The sequence below is a fragment of the Musca vetustissima genome, unplaced genomic scaffold (genome assembly GCF_032173495.1).
Source record: "Musca vetustissima isolate MV318-11 ecotype Yass unplaced genomic scaffold, APGP_CSIRO_Mvet_v1 utg27505, whole genome shotgun sequence".
Lineage (NCBI taxonomy): Eukaryota > Metazoa > Arthropoda > Insecta > Diptera > Muscidae > Musca > Musca vetustissima.
The window spans coordinates 117,604-136,594 of record NW_026877709.1 but is presented as its reverse complement, the minus strand read 5'-3'; the positions used below and the strand labels follow the sequence as shown (position 1 = coordinate 136,594).

Sequence of the window (18,991 nt, the reverse complement as noted above, 5' to 3'; positions counted from 1 at the left end):
TTTAAATATATACATTAAATACTGTAACGATAATCAAAACAATTCAAAACTGATAAATATAATAAAAAATATAATATGTAGTTTGAAAAAATTAAGGCAATATTTTGAAACATTATAAATGATGATTAGAGAGAAAAATGATATGAAAATACTTTTCATATGTATTTATATAGAAATTACAATTGTAAAAAATATGTAATAATAAAAAAATAGTGTTTTTTTGTTTAAATAACTAATCCACTTGTTTGCCCTCTTCACGGGTTTTGCGGAATGACACGGAATGTATAAGTAACGGTGGCAAGGCTCCTCTCAACATTTGCAAACGTTTGCTCTTCTCCTTCTCGGGACGTCGGACTTCTTCACGCGAAGAAGAAGCCGAGGGTGTTGTCGTTGGACCTGTTCCCGACAATACTTCACTACTGGCCGTTATCATGGCCGATTTGCGGAAATAGCGCGGCATTGAATAATCTTCAGCACGAGCGGCATTTGCCGTTTGTATTGAATAGAGGGATTGTGAGACGCGATATTTTTCAATTGTCGGTGTATCTTCATAGTGTTTGGGCAAATTACTAAACGATATGGACGGAACTTCTGGTGTCATACTAATGGGATTGCCCGAGCCGGTTATGGCGAATATATCTGTTTCACTAGCTGCTGTTCGAACATTGAAGTGTGGTACACTCTTGGCGCTGCGCAATACTTTACGTGGTGTAGTGGTAATGCCAGATGGTGGCATTAAATGTGGATGACGATCAATGAGACGTGGTCGTAGAATTACTTCATCTTCTTTTTCATCCTCGTCTTTCCCAGCATCGACAACTGAAGGTGTGTCCTCTTCGGCAATAGAGTCGAATTTCTTCGGTGACAAAGTCATACTGCCCTCAGGCGAAGAATCGCTACTTATGGTAAAAGTAATACGCCGTTCGGGAGATGCATCTTTAGTATCAGTAACCGTTTTGTCAGTGGGAGAGTCCAATGTATCACCTTTAGCTAGATTAGCTAGAAATTAAATAAGAATATATTAGTTAAGAAATTTGAAAATTTTTGTCATTGTTTTGAAAATAATATTTATATATAGTAATATGTATATTTTAAGAAAAAATATTTGAATAATTTAGATGTGATATATAATTCGAACTGATGTGATTTAGAAACGTGGATATACAATTAATTATTTATGTATATAACAATAAATAAAAATGTTCATATAAAGTTAAATACAAATTATAACGCATAACTGTTTTAACACAGCATATGTTTATTATATAAAATATATGTATATATTTATAAATAAAAAACAAAGATTTACTGAAGTATCACAACTAATAACATGTTTTTAAAATAAATATCAATAAAATTATGCATTTCAATTTTCCTACAATATTTTTTTATTAAGTTATTCAAAAGTTTAGCTACACTCTGCACACAAGGTGGGAGTATAAATCTTCATAAATATGTTATTACAGGTTAAATCTGTTGTCAATATTCAGGAGTAATTTAGTTTTGACATTTTTTTTAATTTTAACTAAAGGCAAAACATTTTGTCTAGTAGACAATTAAAAAAACAACAAATACAAACTATGTACGGATCTAATTTTTTTACACATTCAAAATGCACAATTATATCTCCGACGACATATTTAAACATTTTCTCCCAACAGCCACAAAAACTAGTTTTTTATGTTATGTAGCTAGTCCCAGCACCGTACCTGTTACAAATTTGATCCTAAAGTAATATCAGCCGAACCAATTGACTACCATTTTATCCTGTAGTAAAGGAGAAGGATTCTCTTGTTATTATAAAAAAAAACCACGGGTTTTTGTGGTTGGTCTGCATAAAAAGTCCGTTATTCTCCATGAATGTAAGATGAATTTTGTTTGGAAATAACCAGTCTTTTTGTGATCGTCTTGAAGTGCGGTGGCATCAAATTGTGAAATATATCACGCAAAACAAATGATTTAGAACTCAAGCGGAAAGATGTATATGAAAGTAATTCTATATATAATTATATATAATTTATTTCTATTGAATATATTATATTATATTTTCATTACAGAACAAAGACTCTGGCAAATTATGGAATTAGTAATTTTTGCAATGTTCTTTTAGGTAAGGTATTAGACATATATTTCCTCTTGTTTACTATAATATTATAATCATTGTTATTTATTTCCAGAATATAATTACTAGTATAGTACTACGGTAAGCGAAGGAGTGTCAATTGGTTGCCTCCTATGACATCACCATGTTAAAGTAAACAGTTAAATACATTGTTAAGGGGGTGTAAAGTGGAACTAGTCACTGGAGAGCTGGGAATCGACGAGTTTCTGATTACGAACTTAGTTCCTCTTGCTAGCGGGATGACTTTAAATCTTAATGTATTAGCATTTTAAAACATAATTGGAATTTCATTTTAATTGTCTAAGGTTGTACATAAAATAAATTGAATTAAAGACAAAATATTTTTGTTCTTGCATCCCCATATCATACATGCAACCCCATATCATAATCGATCCACAACCAAGATTAATAGTCGCTGGTAAATTACATTCTCCGAGCTCCGATGAGGGTCCATCAGATCGAAAATGGTTCCATTGGTAAATAAAACTGTCTTCCAAAAAAGACAATTCTTTATTTTGTTATTCTTTTGAAAATTTTCTGTTTTCCTTGTTTTTTCCGTTTATTAGTGTTTTTTCGAGCCACCAGGGTTGGCATCCTTTTTAGGATAGTGCGACACATGGCAGATAGCTTTGAGGTACTTATTAATTAGCTGCCTGATTCGTCGCCCGTCCCAGTCAGAAAATATCCGCTTCTTGCCGCATTTTCATACCTTCCACCCATAGTATGGAGGGTATATTAATTTTGTCATTCCGTTTGTAACTCATTATATATGCTTGATCAGGGTAAAATTCAAAGACGATCTAGCCATGTCCGTCCGCCCGTCCGTCTGTTGTAATCACGCTATCTTCTGAAGGAATTGAGATAGGGTACTGAAATTTTGCATAGGTTTGTCTTTTGTTTGCAGGCAGGTCAAGTTCGAAGATGGGATATATCGGTCAACGTTTAGGCATAGCTCCCATATAACAGTTCCTCCAATTTTCGGTATTTTGGGGTTCATGAGCGCGTTTTTCAACCGAATACTCTGAAATTTGGTACATTAAGTTCTTATTGGGTACTAAATGTCTTCACAAAAAATTAAAAAAATAGGTTCACTTTTTCTGGTAGCCCCCATATAACGGTACCTTATAATTTTCAGTATTTTGGAGGGTTTGATTGTATTTTTACGAATTGGCTGGAATTTATTTTTTGAGTTCTTAATAGGTACCAAATCTCTCCACAAAAAATCATAAATATAGCTCCATTTTTTGGATAGGCCCCATATAAGGGTACCCCCAATTTTCGGTATTTTGAGGTTCTTGAGCGCGTTTGTCCACTGAATGCGTTGCAATTTGGTATTTTGTAGTCGTATATGGTAACAAATCTCCCTACCGAAAATTTTTAATATTCGCCCCCTTTTTGGGATAGTCCCCCTTTTTTTATATTAAAATATTTATCGGATTTGTTCCGCGTTTTGGGTTTGGTTCCAAGACTCTGTTGCAATCATTTCACCTGCGGAGGATATAGAGATAAAAACTAGAACGTAAGGTTCGATAACGAACTATATAGGAACTATAACCCGATACTATATACCAGATAGAGTGGAAAGATATTCCCCATCTTCGAACTTGAACTAAGTTTGGAAGAAATAATAAGATGGGCAAAGTTTGGATGAAATCAAAATTTTCTGAAACAAATTTGGTCCAAAGAAACATGGGGTCTAGAACCAATATTTCGATGAGGCTCATTTTCACCGTGTCAAAGTGTATACACCCTCATTAGCCATAAGTATGAGGGTACAATTATCCATTAAAATTTCTGAAATTTGTATCATGGTTTACATAATCGGTTTGTAGAAATGTCGATATGAGTCCACTTTTTGGTATTTTCCCTATCTATGGTGGAGGGTATCCAAAGTCCGGCTCGGCCGAACTTAACGCGTTTTCACTTGTTCCAATTGAATTAGATGACTTACAGCTTATATACGATTTTTCTAATATCTCCGACCGATTTACCGTCTTCGAAGTGGTTTATAACTAGTTTTCTAATCTCCGCAAAAGTTTGACCAATTTGTCAACCCATTTTGGAAGTTACAAAAAAAGTATGAAGCGTTGCCATATAGAAAAATAAAATAAATGTAGAGAGTTAGTGAATGTGATGCCAGATGTCCCACTTTCATTTTGACGCGAAAAAAATATGCTTTGATTATTATTTAATTGAATTATTATATACCTTTATTCATATATTGTTTCTATTGCAAAAATTTGTACATGCTATCACAGTTTTTTTTTGAGCCACTGTATTTATAATGAAAAAACTCCTCCTCTACAATAGACCTCGTTGAATTAGTTGGTTGGTTCATAGGCTTAGGGTATATATCTGTCGGCACTACAGGTGTATATACTGATACTTTTTACTTGTTAATAAATAAAACTTATAATTTATGTCAATGTGAACATTTTGCTTCTCATATTATTATATTTAACCCTTTCCGTGTCAAATAAAAAATTTTGTCAGAATAAAAATTTAAAATTTTGTATTTAAAATCATATAAAGGGACATAGTTTAGAAAAAATAGCAATCGTCATTTTAAACCTCGGCCAGTTTCTTCTGTCTTTCAGCAAAAACAAAAACATCTATAGTAACGGTACATATGATAACCGAAAAATCGCAAAAAAAGAGAGTACTTTTAAATGTCGAATATATTCGACAAAAATACGGAAAGGGTTAATATCTGTAATATAATAAGGAAGCGTTTCATCTGAAAGTATTTCCAACAAATCAAGGTTTAAAGAAGACTCAAGGCTTAAACAAATTATTCCACAAACCTCATATTTATGTACATTTGCAATATTTTTATATGAAAAAGCAAACATTCTTAAATTTATAAATTTAAAATGACAAAGCAACATAGGTTTTGAAACAATATATACTTTTTACGTGTTGCATACTTTAGGGCGCTTAATTTACGTTTGTTCCCTATTCACTTGAACATTACATTTTAAATTTTCTCTACAATTGATTATTGTTCATCTTGATAAAGAAATTTGTCTCAAAATTCGAAAAATTATGACAGGATAGACCAATTCTTTCGTTCGGATGTTTTGAAAAATCTGAGAATACCTCTCAGATAAACAGAAATGTAAAATTACAGCCACTTCGGAAAGAATCGGTCGGGACCATTAATTGGGACGATGTTTAAATATTGATCTACGGAATCCTCCCTCAGTAAAATATAAACTCCAACCTTCATTTTCTTTAACCTTTCAAATATTTCAAATAAGTGAAATAATTCTTAATTTTGTAGCAACAATTTTGTCAACTATTAATATTTTTATTTATCTGAATGATAAATGAACATAGTTGTAATACAGGACAATTTTTTTGGAATATATTACATGTTAGGAATTTATAATTTTAATTGAATGGATTTTAACTTCATTTTATAAATTCCAATATAATGACATTGGAACTTTGCGACAAACATCACACACAACTTTTAATTTTTTAGATTGTTATTTTTGCAATCTAGAATATGAAAACATTTATAGCCAAATGCAACTTTACCTACACATATTTTACAATAATCATATATGAAAGTAAATATTTTATTTTTATTTCTGTTATGGTATTCAATAATGTTGATATTGAAATCCGATTGATTATAATCACATAAGTTGTGTAACCTTCAATTTATATTTCAAGGCAACAAATGTAATTATCGATCAGTACAAAATATTCTGCGGCGTGGTATTTTTAACTGTCGGCATTTTTAGTTGTAAAAATTGCCAATACATTTTGGAAGATTACTGATTGATATGACATGATATAGTTTTAAGACCGTGGTTAATATTTTCAGAAAATAATGTTTAATATGTGAGTAAAGTTAGATTGTAACATTTTTTGTAAAAAATGCTGTTTATGAATCCACCATTGTACTCATTAGTTTTGAACTCATTGGTCCGTTGATATTATAATGGAGATCAACGTCGTCAAATAAAGTTACCGATCCATTTAAGGTACCTTGAATGTTTTAGCCGCATTTTTCAGCCGTAGGGTCTTTAATTTCAAGTTCTTTGTAAATAAAACAAACTTTACTTCAGGGGATATAAAAACTATGATCCGGAAAAGTTAGCAGTGCACTATGGCTGAAATTGCGATAAATAGTTCCCGACAAGCTAGCTTCACCAAATTTTGAGTGTTGAATTCCTATGTAAAAAATGGATTTGTGCGGGCCAGGCCTCCTTCATTTCGGCTATTTTAGATATGTTGGGTTCGTTTTACATTGTAAAGAAAATCTCCCATCGTAAAGAAAGTCTCCCTACCAGGTAGCCTCCATATAACGATATACCCCATTATTTGGAATTTTTAGGATTTTGTGCACGTTTTTTATACGAATGCAGTCCCCATATAATGCTACCTCCGAAATTTCGGTATTAAGGGGAGTTTGGGCACGCTGTTCAACCATGTTGACTGTAATTTTATATTTTGGATTTCTATTTATTGGAATGGCCGAAGTATTTTCGAAAAATATCTGTTTAAACAAACTGCGACCGTTTGAGACATCAGACCCGTAGCTCAAAACTAGGTTTGATTTTTCAGCATTCATTGTACACAAAACTTCATATATACAGTATTGGACAAAACATTTGCAAAACATATATAACTCTGACGAATTTAAAAAATACAGTTATTATAGGTTTCATCGTTTATATTTTTCTTGAGTGCTATGAGGTAGTTTTAATAACTGTTTTAAAATAAAATTAGAAAAACTCATTGTTGACGCTTATAAGATTGGAATACGACTAAGAGAAATGTCAGAAGAATATAATGTCTTCAGAAAACAATAATTTACTACATGTTCCCAACTAGCAAAAACACTTCAATAATCAAAAATGTTGCCATATGTATGCGTACACGCCATATACAGACCGGATTACGAGAAAACCTTTCTGCAAAAATGAGCTCAAGTGAAATACTGACAGGTACTTGAAATAAATATATAGGGAACATACCAAAAAGAGTACCTATACCGACATTTCTACAAACCGATTATGGTTTTGAAAAAAAATTTTGGTTTCATCCAAACTTTGCCCATCTTATTATTTCTTCCAAAATTAATTCAAGGGGAATATCGGTCCACTCCTTCTGGTACCTCCCACACAGGGACTAGGCTTAAATGCGGGTTACAGTTCATATATATGAATATATATAAGGTTAATTATCGCAGAGTCTTAGAACCAAAGCCAAATACGGAACAAATCATACAACTTTTTTAATATAAAAAAGGGGGACAACCCCAAAAATGGGGCGAATATTAAAAAAATGGTAGGGAGATTTGTTACCATATACGACTACAAAATACAAACTTGCAGCGAATTCGGTTGAAAAACGCGCTCAAGAACCCCAAAATACCGAAAATTGGGGGTACCCTTATATGGGGCTATCCGAAAAAATTTACCTATATTTATAATTTTTTGTGGAGACATTTGGTACCTATTAAGAAATAAAAATACTAAATTGCAGCAAATTCAAAACCCCCAAAATACTGAAAATAAGAGGTACCGTTATATGGGGGCTGCCTATATTTATAATTTTTAGTAGGGAAATTTGGTACCCAATAAGAACTCAATGTACCAAATTTTAGCGAATTTGGTTGAAAAACGCGATCAAGAACCTCAAAATACCGAAAATTAGGGGGTACCCTTATATGGGAGCTATGCCTAAACGTATACCGATATATCCCATCTTCGAACTTGACCTGCCTGCAAACAAAAGACAAACCTATGAAAAATTTCAGTACACTATCTCAATTCCTTCAGAAGATAGCGTGATTACAACAGACGGACGGACATGGCTAGATCGTCTTACCCTGATCAAGAATATATATATTTTATAGGGTCGGAAATGAATATTTCGATGAGTTACAAACTGAATGACACAATTAATATACCCTCAATACTATGGTGGAGTGTATATAAAAAAAAAACACCAACATATGTACGAAATACAAACATTTTCCAAGGTATATTTTTATATAGTAAAATACTCAGCTCAAGTTCTGGAATTCATACCATAGTTAACATTGACAAAGTCATCGACAAAATTTTCAAATTGTTTAAACCAAGGTAGATACATAAGGTAGCCGCATCGGCGAATTGGGAACATGATATGTCAAAATAGTTAACAAGGCGAATAATAATTGATTCGCCGTAACATATCAAATTTGAAGCGAATTTCATTCAACCAATCAGAATTCAGCATTTTGAAATATTAAACATGATTGTTTACTTTTTGTTAATTTTTAAAATTGTGAATGTTTGTGCAAATTCAGATTGGTGAATGGAAAATAACATCAAACAGCGACTTAAATTCAATGAAGAGCTTAGGAACGGAACCGGACGTTGACTATTTATCCTTGAATTTTAATGCATTCCATGGACTCCAAATGAAATTCGAAACAAATGAAATACCATTATAAAGGCATACAAAACGTGTTTCGGTGTTGGAAATCAAGCAAAAATGTAACTGCTCCAAGATTCACAAATACAGACAAAATATACTGGACGTAGAATTTTGTTCCACTATCCACTATGTTTCCACTATCTTTTGTCTGTTTAAATTTCATCTTCTTTAAGGGTAGAGTTTGTTCTTTTGTTATCTGTTGTATCAACTGAAATTCAAGTCATATCTGTGTGCCCATCCATCTGTACTTCATTAAGTAATGATGTTCTTTCCGTTCTGGTCAAAGGCAAAACCAATAGTTTTGGCAATGATATTTTGAAATGGACCAAAAAACTTTATTTCGTTTTCTATGAAGGTCATAACTATGGTATTGTTAGAGGCTGAAGTATAAGATAATCACCGCATAGTTTTGCTCCGCAAAAAATTTAAGTCCAATATTCCAGATTTATATTATCGGCCCGTCCGACTATATTTCTTTTCTCATTGTTTTTTTTAATTCTTTCATAACATGTATTTCAATAAAAATAAAAAAATTCAAACGCATTGTTTTTGTTTTTAAATTTAAATTCTCTTTTCATCTACCGGCGAATTAAAATAACAAAATTCTATTTGACATATAATGTTACCATCAGCTGCCTTGATACGGTTACCTTATGAATATACCTTGGTTTAAACCAAGGTATATTCATAAGGTAACCGTATCAAGGCAGCTGATGGTAACATTATATGTCAAATAGAATTTTGTTATTTTAATTCGCCGGTAGATGAAAAGAGAATTTAAATTTAAAAACAAAAACAATGCGTTTGAATTTTTTTATTTTTATTGAAATACATGTTATGAAAGAATTAAAAAAAACAATGAGAAAAGAAATATAGTCGGACGGGCCGATAATATAAATCTGGAATATTGGACTTAAATTTTTTGCGGAGCAAAACTATGCGGTGATTATCTTATACTTCAGCCTCTAACAATACCATAGTTATGACCTTCATAGAAAACGAAATAAAGTTTTTTGGTCCATTTCAAAATATCATTGCCAAAACTATTGGTTTTGCCTTTGACCAGAACGGAAAGAACATCATTACTTAATGAAGTACAGATGGATGGGCACACAGATATGACTTGAATTTCAGTTGATACAACAGATAACAAAAGAACAAACTCTACCCTTAAAGAAGATGAAATTTAAACAGACAAAAGATAGTGGAAACATAGTGGATAGTGGAACAAAATTCTACGTCCAGTATATTTTGTCTGTATTTGTGAATCTTGGAGCAGTTACATTTTTGCTTGATTTCCAACACCGAAACACGTTTTGTATGCCTTTATAATGGTATTTCATTTGTTTCGAATTTCATTTGGAGTCCATGGAATGCATTAAAATTCAAGGATAAATAGTCAACGTCCGGTTCCGTTCCTAAGCTCTTCATTGAATTTAAGTCGCTGTTTGATGTTATTTTCCATTCACCAATCTGAATTTGCACAAACATTCACAATTTTAAAAATTAACAAAAAGTAAACAATCATGTTTAATATTTCAAAATGCTGAATTCTGATTGGTTGAATGAAATTCGCTTCAAATTTGATATGTTACGGCGAATCAATTATTATTCGCCTTGTTAACTATTTTGACATATCATGTTCCCAATTCGCCGATGCGGCTACCTTATGTATCTACCTTGTTCCAGAGTGACAAAAAATTGTTGTTGTTTTTTCCTCCAAGGTTTTTTATTAATATTCGACAATGGGAAGTAAATAATAAGCATTACAGTGGGCTCACTTCTTATCATTTACATCTAGAAAAAATGTTGTTTAAAAACCTGTAAATTGAATGTTGGCAAAATTATTATTATTTTTTTTTTAAATATATATTCAAAAATATTAAATGTAACTTTTATTTAGAATAATAACATAAAATGACAGCGAATAAGTTTTGGTAATCAAGTGATGGGCATTTTTGCAACAGATTAAAATTCTTTTTTTGTACATTCAAAGAGGAGTGGTTGTAATTTGACATTTTAGAATTTTAGAGGAAAAATCTTTCAGCAGAGTATTTTTAATAGTGGTACATGTTTTGACTCATGGAGTGATAAATAAATGCCGGAAAAAAACTTTGCGAACTCAAAAAAAAAAAAAAAAAACAAATTTAAACCTTTATTTTGAAATATGTCACTAGAACCAGATAGGGGTTAAAGTCTGACGAAGTTACGATGTTCTATAACAAAACCAAATTTTACATATTTTAACATTGCCCATATTGTAGACTCATTTCGGTAGATTGTACAATGTTGTGTATAGAAATTAAATATATTCGCTATTTTCTATGAAATCGGAAAAAATAAATGTATATGAAAGATATATCTATATATGAAGCGATTTAAGCCTGTTTTTTTGTTTCAGCGGAATAAGGTTGTATGTACATAACTAGACTTTTACTGGCGAATATATACAGGATGTAAAAAGTTCAAGGCAGCTGAATTTAACGCCTTCAAAAAATACTGAATACCATTACACGTGACGATTTGAATGAAATGCCATACTACCCTAATTACAAATTAAAAGTGATTTTTTCGATAAATCCTAATGAGTTCCATAACATTTGACGTCATAAAAACAAGTAATTCTCAGTGTTTGGCTGTTTGTTGTAATTTGTAACGACATTCGTAATTATTGTTACAATTTTATGTAAAAACTTTTAGAACTGTAAAAATGCATGCTTTCGATCGATCTGTTATAGTAATTCGTTAATAAGAAAATGTGTTTATAAAAATATTTATTTGTTAAAGAAATCCATTATTTTTATATGAACTACTAGCAAAGTGCCCTCTACTTCGTATGCGGAAAAGGAATACAAAAAAGTTTTTGTTTTTGCAAAAAAGTCAGGCTGAATCCCAATTTCTTTTTATTAGTGGCGAATGTATGGCAATAATCTCAATTCCACCGTAGTCAAAATTGTACCAAATGTAGTACTTTTTGTACACATAAGTACAAAATCCTGCATTCAAATAGTTATCGTAAGTGTCAATTTAAGAATTCCAGCTCTGCCTGTTCATTAAAAACCAAATTGTACCAGATTTGGTACCATTCTGTACTTTTCGTGCCCACATTCTAAACCTATCTCAGTATTCTAAACCTGATTTCAAATATCAATCTATGTCCAAATTTAAGAATTCCAGCTCTGCCTATTCACCAAATTGTACCAGATTTCGTGTCATTCTGTACTTTTCGTACCCATATTCCAAACCTATATCAAACATACACTCCCACAGTAACCTAAGTTGCAACTTTCAGGATTCGAGTTTTACCCGTTAACCAGTTAAATTGTACCAAATTTTGTGCTTTTCGAACCCGTTAGTACCAATTTCCTAAACTACATCTGTCACATTTAGGGATTCCAGCTCTTTCCGTTCACCAACATTCAAATTGTACCAAATTTAGTACAATTATTACTTTTCGTAGACGTAAGTACGAGTTTATAAAACTTCCTACACTCCATACTCCAACAGTAATTTTAATCATAAATTTCAGGATCTCAGTCCTATCCGTTCATATAGATCCAAATTGTACCATATTTAGTACTTTTCGTACTTACGAGTTCAAGTTTCCAACACTATCTCAATCCTGTAATCTAATAGTAATTTTATTCTTAAATATAAGTTTTCCATCTCTATACTCTCAATCAAATCTAAATTATACTGAATTTAGTACCATTTAGTAAACATAATTACGCATTTTCAAAACTACCTCCATGTCTCAATCCTACACCCCAACTTTAATTCCAATTTTTTGGATTCCCGCTCACACAAAACGAATTGTACCATATTTAGTACCATTTAGTGCTTCTCGTATTCATAAGTACGAAATTCCAATTATTTTCATTCCAAATTTAAGTTTTCCATCTCTATCCGTTCACTCAAATCTAAATTGTACCAAATTTAGTACACATAATGACGACATATCAAAACTACCGACATATCGCAATCCTGTACTCCAACTGTAATTTTAATTCAAAATTTCAGGATCTCAGCTCCATCCGCTCGCACAAAAACAATTTATAAACTATTTGGTACCATTTAGTACATTTTGTTTCTATAATTAAGAATTTCCAAAACTACGACAATCCTACATTTCAACAGTAATTTTAATTCCAAAATTCTGAAGTCCAGCTCTATCCGTTCACGCATAATCAAGTTGTACAAAATATAGTAACGTTTTGTACACATAAGTACTATGCTTCCGTATATTATTTCTATACTCCAACCATTATTCCAAATTTTAGGTTTCCAGCTCTCTCCGTTCACCCAAATCCAAATTGTACCAAATATAGTGCCGTTTAGTACTTTTCATACACATAAATACGAATATCCAAAGATGTCTCTATAGCTCAATCTTCAACAGTTATCTGAATTCCAAATTTTATGTTTTCAGTTTTATCCGTTCAAGCAAAATAAAAAATGTACTTAATTTTAAACCATTTAGAACTTTTCGTACCAATAAGTACGAATTTCCAAAACTACCTCAATCCTACACTGCAACAGTCATTTAATCAGTGTTGCCAAAACTTCGTTGAGGAAAAATGCTAGATTTAGTTGAAAAAAATTATAGAAAGTGCTAAAAAACTTAAAAAAGTGAAATCCCATTTATTCTTAACGATTATTCGTTGTCGATTTAACCATGTCCGTCCGATTAAGGTTGCAATATTTAAGACAGAGCTTTGGAATTTTGCACATACGTTGGTACTACTCCTATGAGATTTGATATTGGAAATGGAATATATCGGTCGTTTTTGGGTACACAATACCCCAATATTTGTTTTTTAAGCTTTTTTCAACCTAAATTGCTGTATATTTGTATATTGTGTTCTGCCTGGATATATAGTCTTCTTACTAGAACTTATCAATACTGGTCCACTCTTAAGGGTAGTCCTCATCAATTGCATTGGCTTTAATTTGATTGTTTAAATTTTGTTGAGTAAAAAATCTCCTTATCAAAAATTATTAATATGGTCCATATTTAGGGGTAGCCCCCAGACAGCGTTACCCTCCCCATTATTCGACATTTTGGGGACGTCGGACACGCAACCGAATTGACTAATTTTTTTCTATTTTTTGTTTTGGAGACTCCAACTCTATCTATTCACCTAAATCCTACTTTCCAAATTTCAGAATTCTAGCTCTTCGCGTTCGCCTAATGCAGAGGGTACCATATTTGGTACATTTCGTACCCTTCTAATTCGAATTTCCAAAAACCCAGCCTTATCTTACGCATACACGCCTAGACACCAACAACAACCCACACTTAAAATTTCAAGCTTCTAGCTTCTAGTCTGGGCGATGATCTGTCAGTCACTCACTCACTTAACTCTAAGCTCTTTTATATATATATATATATAGGACTTTATTTGACATGCTTCGGAATGTCCGATTTGTTTAATGAATTCGGTAAAATGTACCGAATTTTCTTTTTGTTCACTTTAACACCCTGTAACTCACAACTGAATGCACCAAACCAAAAACCGCAAAATAAGTCTCCAAATACATATGTGCAAAGTTACAATTCTTCAATATAATGAACCTTCATTTCCCAGCTGCTTTGGAAATTTCAAATTGGAAATGGGTGGCGGGTTCCCTTAATAAAAACAATTGAATGTAAAAATGACCTACAGTTTTTATATCTATTTCTAGTGAATGTATGATACATTTTACATTTTTAAGACTTCGGTGTCATATTGAATTGCAAAAGATGTGAAACAACATTTTTAGGAATTTTCCACTTTTATTATAATGCAAAAAAAATATTTATTTAATCTTAAATCTAAAAATCCAAGTACTTCTTGATAACAATCGGTAAAAATTAATTGCTATGCTATCTATTGCCGATATATTCTTCAATTGGTAAAAAACCTGCAGTTGTTGCCAATATGTGTGTCAACTACGCCATTTCCAAAAAAATATATTAACAAAAAGATAAGAAGTGCTTGAAATAATACTTCTGTAGAAATATCACGAAGTAAATCTAGATTCAAATTATTAAAATTTAAAACAAATGCCAATTTTACAGTTTAGATGTCTACACATTTGTATGTATAATAAATAATAATGACAACAAAAACAATAACACATATTTTAGTAAATCAAACAAACAAAAAACAAAGAATATTTGCAGACTCATTAGAGGGTGAATAAATATTCCCAAAAATTTATCACATGTTTATCATATGCCAATTCCAAAAATAAAAATGTTTCGCTAATTTATTCCTACAAGTCTAAGATGGGAAAAATTGTTGAAACTTTCATATTAATATCGTTCCAGAGTGAAATGATGTAGGCTGGGTTATACACATTTTTAATTCTTGTTGAACCCCCGAAATATATATTAAGACATTGAATGGAACATGTGGCTAGAGCTATACAAAATATCCAAAATGCGATTGGTCCTATATATTGAAGCTATGCCAGAAGTAAGCGAGATGTACAGAAGTAAGAATGAAGTCCTAAAATTCTATCATCGGGTAAAACACCAATCCGAAGGCTTTGGTGCAGACACATCCTCCTGTAGAGATAAAGAAGGAAATCTGGCGACAGAAGGAGCATTTTGAAAAACTTCAGGTATCAAATAGTAGCAATGAAGTGGATACCCCAGAATCAATAATAGATGACGGTATAGAGTGTATACCACCTACCCAAGATGAAGTCAGAATAGCAATCAATCGGCTGAAGATTATTAAAGCAGCAGGCGCCGATGGGTTACAAGCCGAACTATTCAAGACTGGTGGTGAGATGCTGGTAAGGAGCATGCACAAGCTGACTAGAAGAATGCATGCCCAATGATTGGAACCTCAGCATCCTGTGTACCGTGCACAAAAAAGGAGACAAGACGATATGTGTCAACTATAGAGGAATAAGTCTCCTTCTCATCGCATAATAAGTGCTATCCAGCGTACTGTGTGAACGACTGAAGCCAATGGTCAATGACATTATTGGCCCATACCAATGTGGCTTCAGACCTGGCAAATCCACAATTGACCAGATTTTCACTCTGCGCCAAATCCTGGAAAAAACCCACGAAAAACACATAGACACATTCCACCTATTCGTCGACTATAAAGCCATGTCTGCGTTTAGCATTCCTGCAAAATTAATGCAGGATAACTTTAACAGGCACAAGATCAGCAGTTAAAGTCGGAAAGGATCTCTCGGAGGTGATAGTTTGTCGTGTGACCTTTTTAACATCCTCATACGAGAACAGAAATGGCACTCTGTACACCAAACAACACATGTTACTCGCCTACGCCGATGACATCGACATAATGGGTCGAACATTCAGAGCCGTAACAGCCACCTTTGAACAAATTGAGAAGGAGTCTGCCAAAGTGGGTATGGCAGTAAACGGTGAGAAGACCAAACTGATGGTATCAACGCGCAAGACGTCCAGTAGACTTGGACTAACTGTGGAACTTGAGAACTACAGCTTCGAGGTAGTCAAAGATTTAATATACCTTGGTATCGCCATAAATAAAACGAATGACATCAGCTTTGAAATTCGGAGAAGGATAGTGATGGCCAGCCGATGCTATTATGTTCTGAGCAAACAACTCAAAAGCAGGGCCACCTCCCGCCAGACCAAACTCAAACACTACAAGACGCTGATACTACCCGTGCTGTTATAGGCATCTGAAGCATGTGTACTTACGCAAGCAGATGAGGCAGCCCTTGGAGTGTTTGAGAGAAAAATTCTTAGAAAGATCTATGGGCCGATCTGCGTTGACGGTGAATATCGCCGTCGAATGAACCATGAGTTGTACCAGCTATTCTCGGACATCGACATTGTTAGACATATTGAGCTGCAGCGACTACGTTGACTAGATCATGTTGTGAGAATGGATGAAGATGCCCCAGCCCAGAAGCCATATAAAAGCGAACCAGTTGATGCTTGACCTTCGCAGAAGGGGAAGGTCAAGAATACGTTGGAAAGATCGCCGAAAATGATCTTTCAAATTGGAAAAACGACATGCCTGGAAATCTTTTCTAAGCTCGGCTTATGGAACGAAAGTTCTGTCACAATAAAATTTTTTGATTAGACGCACATCTATGGAAACCAATGAAAAAATTCGGAAGTCTTTTGCGATTGGCCACTTTTCAATCCACATTTGATTTATTTAGACATATTAATAGAATTGCAGGCTCTTTAGAGGGTGAATAAATATTCTCAAAGTGTATCATATGACAATTCCAAAAATATCGCCAATTTATTTTTAAATTTACAGATATTTTTCCATCTGTAAATTTAAATGGGTTATACACATTTTTAAATAATTTTCAACCCCCTAATAAATTTATTAATTAATAGACTAACGATTTTGATTCCTTTCAAATTCTATTCAAATAGATAAGATCAAAAAATCACACAATATAACAATTGTCAATAATTTTGAAACATCCTATTTCATACACAAATTGAATAAGACTATTATATTTAATTTTTTCGTAGTAATTTTCCTACCAAAAATTAAAATCCCAAATATCATTATATAAATATTTAACTGCGAAATCGTGAAATTCTAGCTAAATTACCGTAAAATATTTTATTGCCTCATCACCCTATTGAATATTTATATATTTTTTTCAATTTTTTGTTGTCCAATAAACGATGTGCATTTCGCATTTCTAAGATAGATTTGGCAAGTTCACGTGTTTTTATAGTCACAAACTAGTTTTACTACTATTATTTTGCTAATTTGAGAGAGTTTGTATACAAACATATATATTTGCATTCAAATATTAATATAAACATTGTGTTGAATGGAACAAATTCCAAAGTTTAGTGAAATTGAATACTGACGTCTATTTCAAGATTTCAACAGGTTTACATTAAAGTTCAAGCTAATAGAAGAACAGTGCAGCAATATGCAATTAAGTCCATCGCTACAAATTTATTATGAAATTTATGAAGGTTTTTAATTGATTGATTAAATACATTTAGTTCTTGAAAACATCTAAACAGTGTTCGAAGAATGATTAAAATACGCTCTTTCTCGGGAATGCTCACGCGCGACAATTCGAATGTTTTCAATGTATGGCGAATGATAAAGTTACAATGAATGAACAAGCATTTTCAATCTCTCGTGAATGTTCGCATCGTACGAAAAAGTCACGAACGATAAAATTTCGCGTTTTGTTTTTATGCCTTTTTAGGGCGAAGGATCATTCATGTAAATGTTTTTATTAATTTCTCTTTCGAGATGAGCTGCAAGCGTCGTCGATTCGTTCTTTCGCGAGCATTTGTTGATGAAGAACATTCTTCAAAAAAACTCAAAAAAAAAAATGTTCGCGTGGGGAAAGTGTGTGGAATAACAAAACACATGTCCAACAACTACTGAGTTCACGAACGTTTGTTGTTGTTGTTGTAGCAGTTTATATGTATTGAATGTTTCCTGTTATGTTTCCTCCGGTTCTGTCTCCAGATTTAGGAATGCAGCTACCTCCACGCTCGTTTGGTAAAGAATTTATCGTCATAAATTCATTTGTATAATGAGCACAAAACGAAAAGAATGTATTTTAATTTATTCACGAGCGAATTTTTGCGCACCCTGCATCTAAATCGAGTCTAAGAAACAAGAGACCCATAATTTCGAATGAAATGTGGTCACAATGAGTAATGTAGAGTCGAAGATAAAACACACAACAAGATTTTTGGGGGGTGGAATCGAGAAGGACAAATTTGTCATAGGTAAAGTTTTTGAGTTAGGGCGTGATTAATTTTTTATTGTAACTCTAAAATTAATGAAGAGCAATAGTTATATCGTTATTTGAAGTTATTGCAGGTTATTTTTGAGATATGTCTTCAGCAAAATCGAATGAGGAATATTTTTGGAAAACATATGCTACTTATATTTCGCGTTTTATGGGCCTTTTCCGTCCTTATTTTCTTAAACCTAAACCTAACCTAAATACCAAAAGATGTTTTGCCTCCAAAAAATGATACTCATAAAAAAAATAAAAAATAAAACATATCCGGATCTCAAAATTATTGAACAGAGTACCCCCATAAGAATTTTTCACAACCCCATACCAGGAGCTTCATTTTGTGTCACCGTGTCATTAGGATTTTGTGTTTCTATACAAATGGCCTGGAGTGTCTGCTATCTAATGTTGCATTGTATTTAATATTAACAACACGAAAGACCGACAATTAAGCGTGTAACACCCTAGATACGCATTACAAAATATGAAGATAATTTTATAATGTTTTTTATACAATATGTCTGTATGTATGTTGACAAAGTTGTTACTGTTTTTTTATCGGCATAAATAAAATAAAAAAGTTGTAAAACAATAAAGAGACAGACTGACACCAAGAAGTCAATGACATTTCAAACTCGTTTCCACATACAATCCCAAAGATATGACCATAGAGTAGTTATCTCT

At 32.7% G+C, this 18,991-nt stretch overlaps 1 protein-coding gene across 1 annotated transcript in view; it reads right to left on the bottom strand.

Moving 5' to 3' along the window:
• Positions 1–232: 232 nt before the first annotated feature.
• LOC133322380 (uncharacterized) overlaps positions 233–18,991 on the bottom strand; it is a 35,697-nt gene continuing 16,938 nt past the window's right edge. The window contains exon 5 of the mRNA XM_061531382.1: positions 233–999. Within this exon, the coding sequence (XP_061387366.1) occupies positions 233–999 (767 nt within the window). The remainder of the gene's footprint in view (positions 1,000–18,991) is intronic.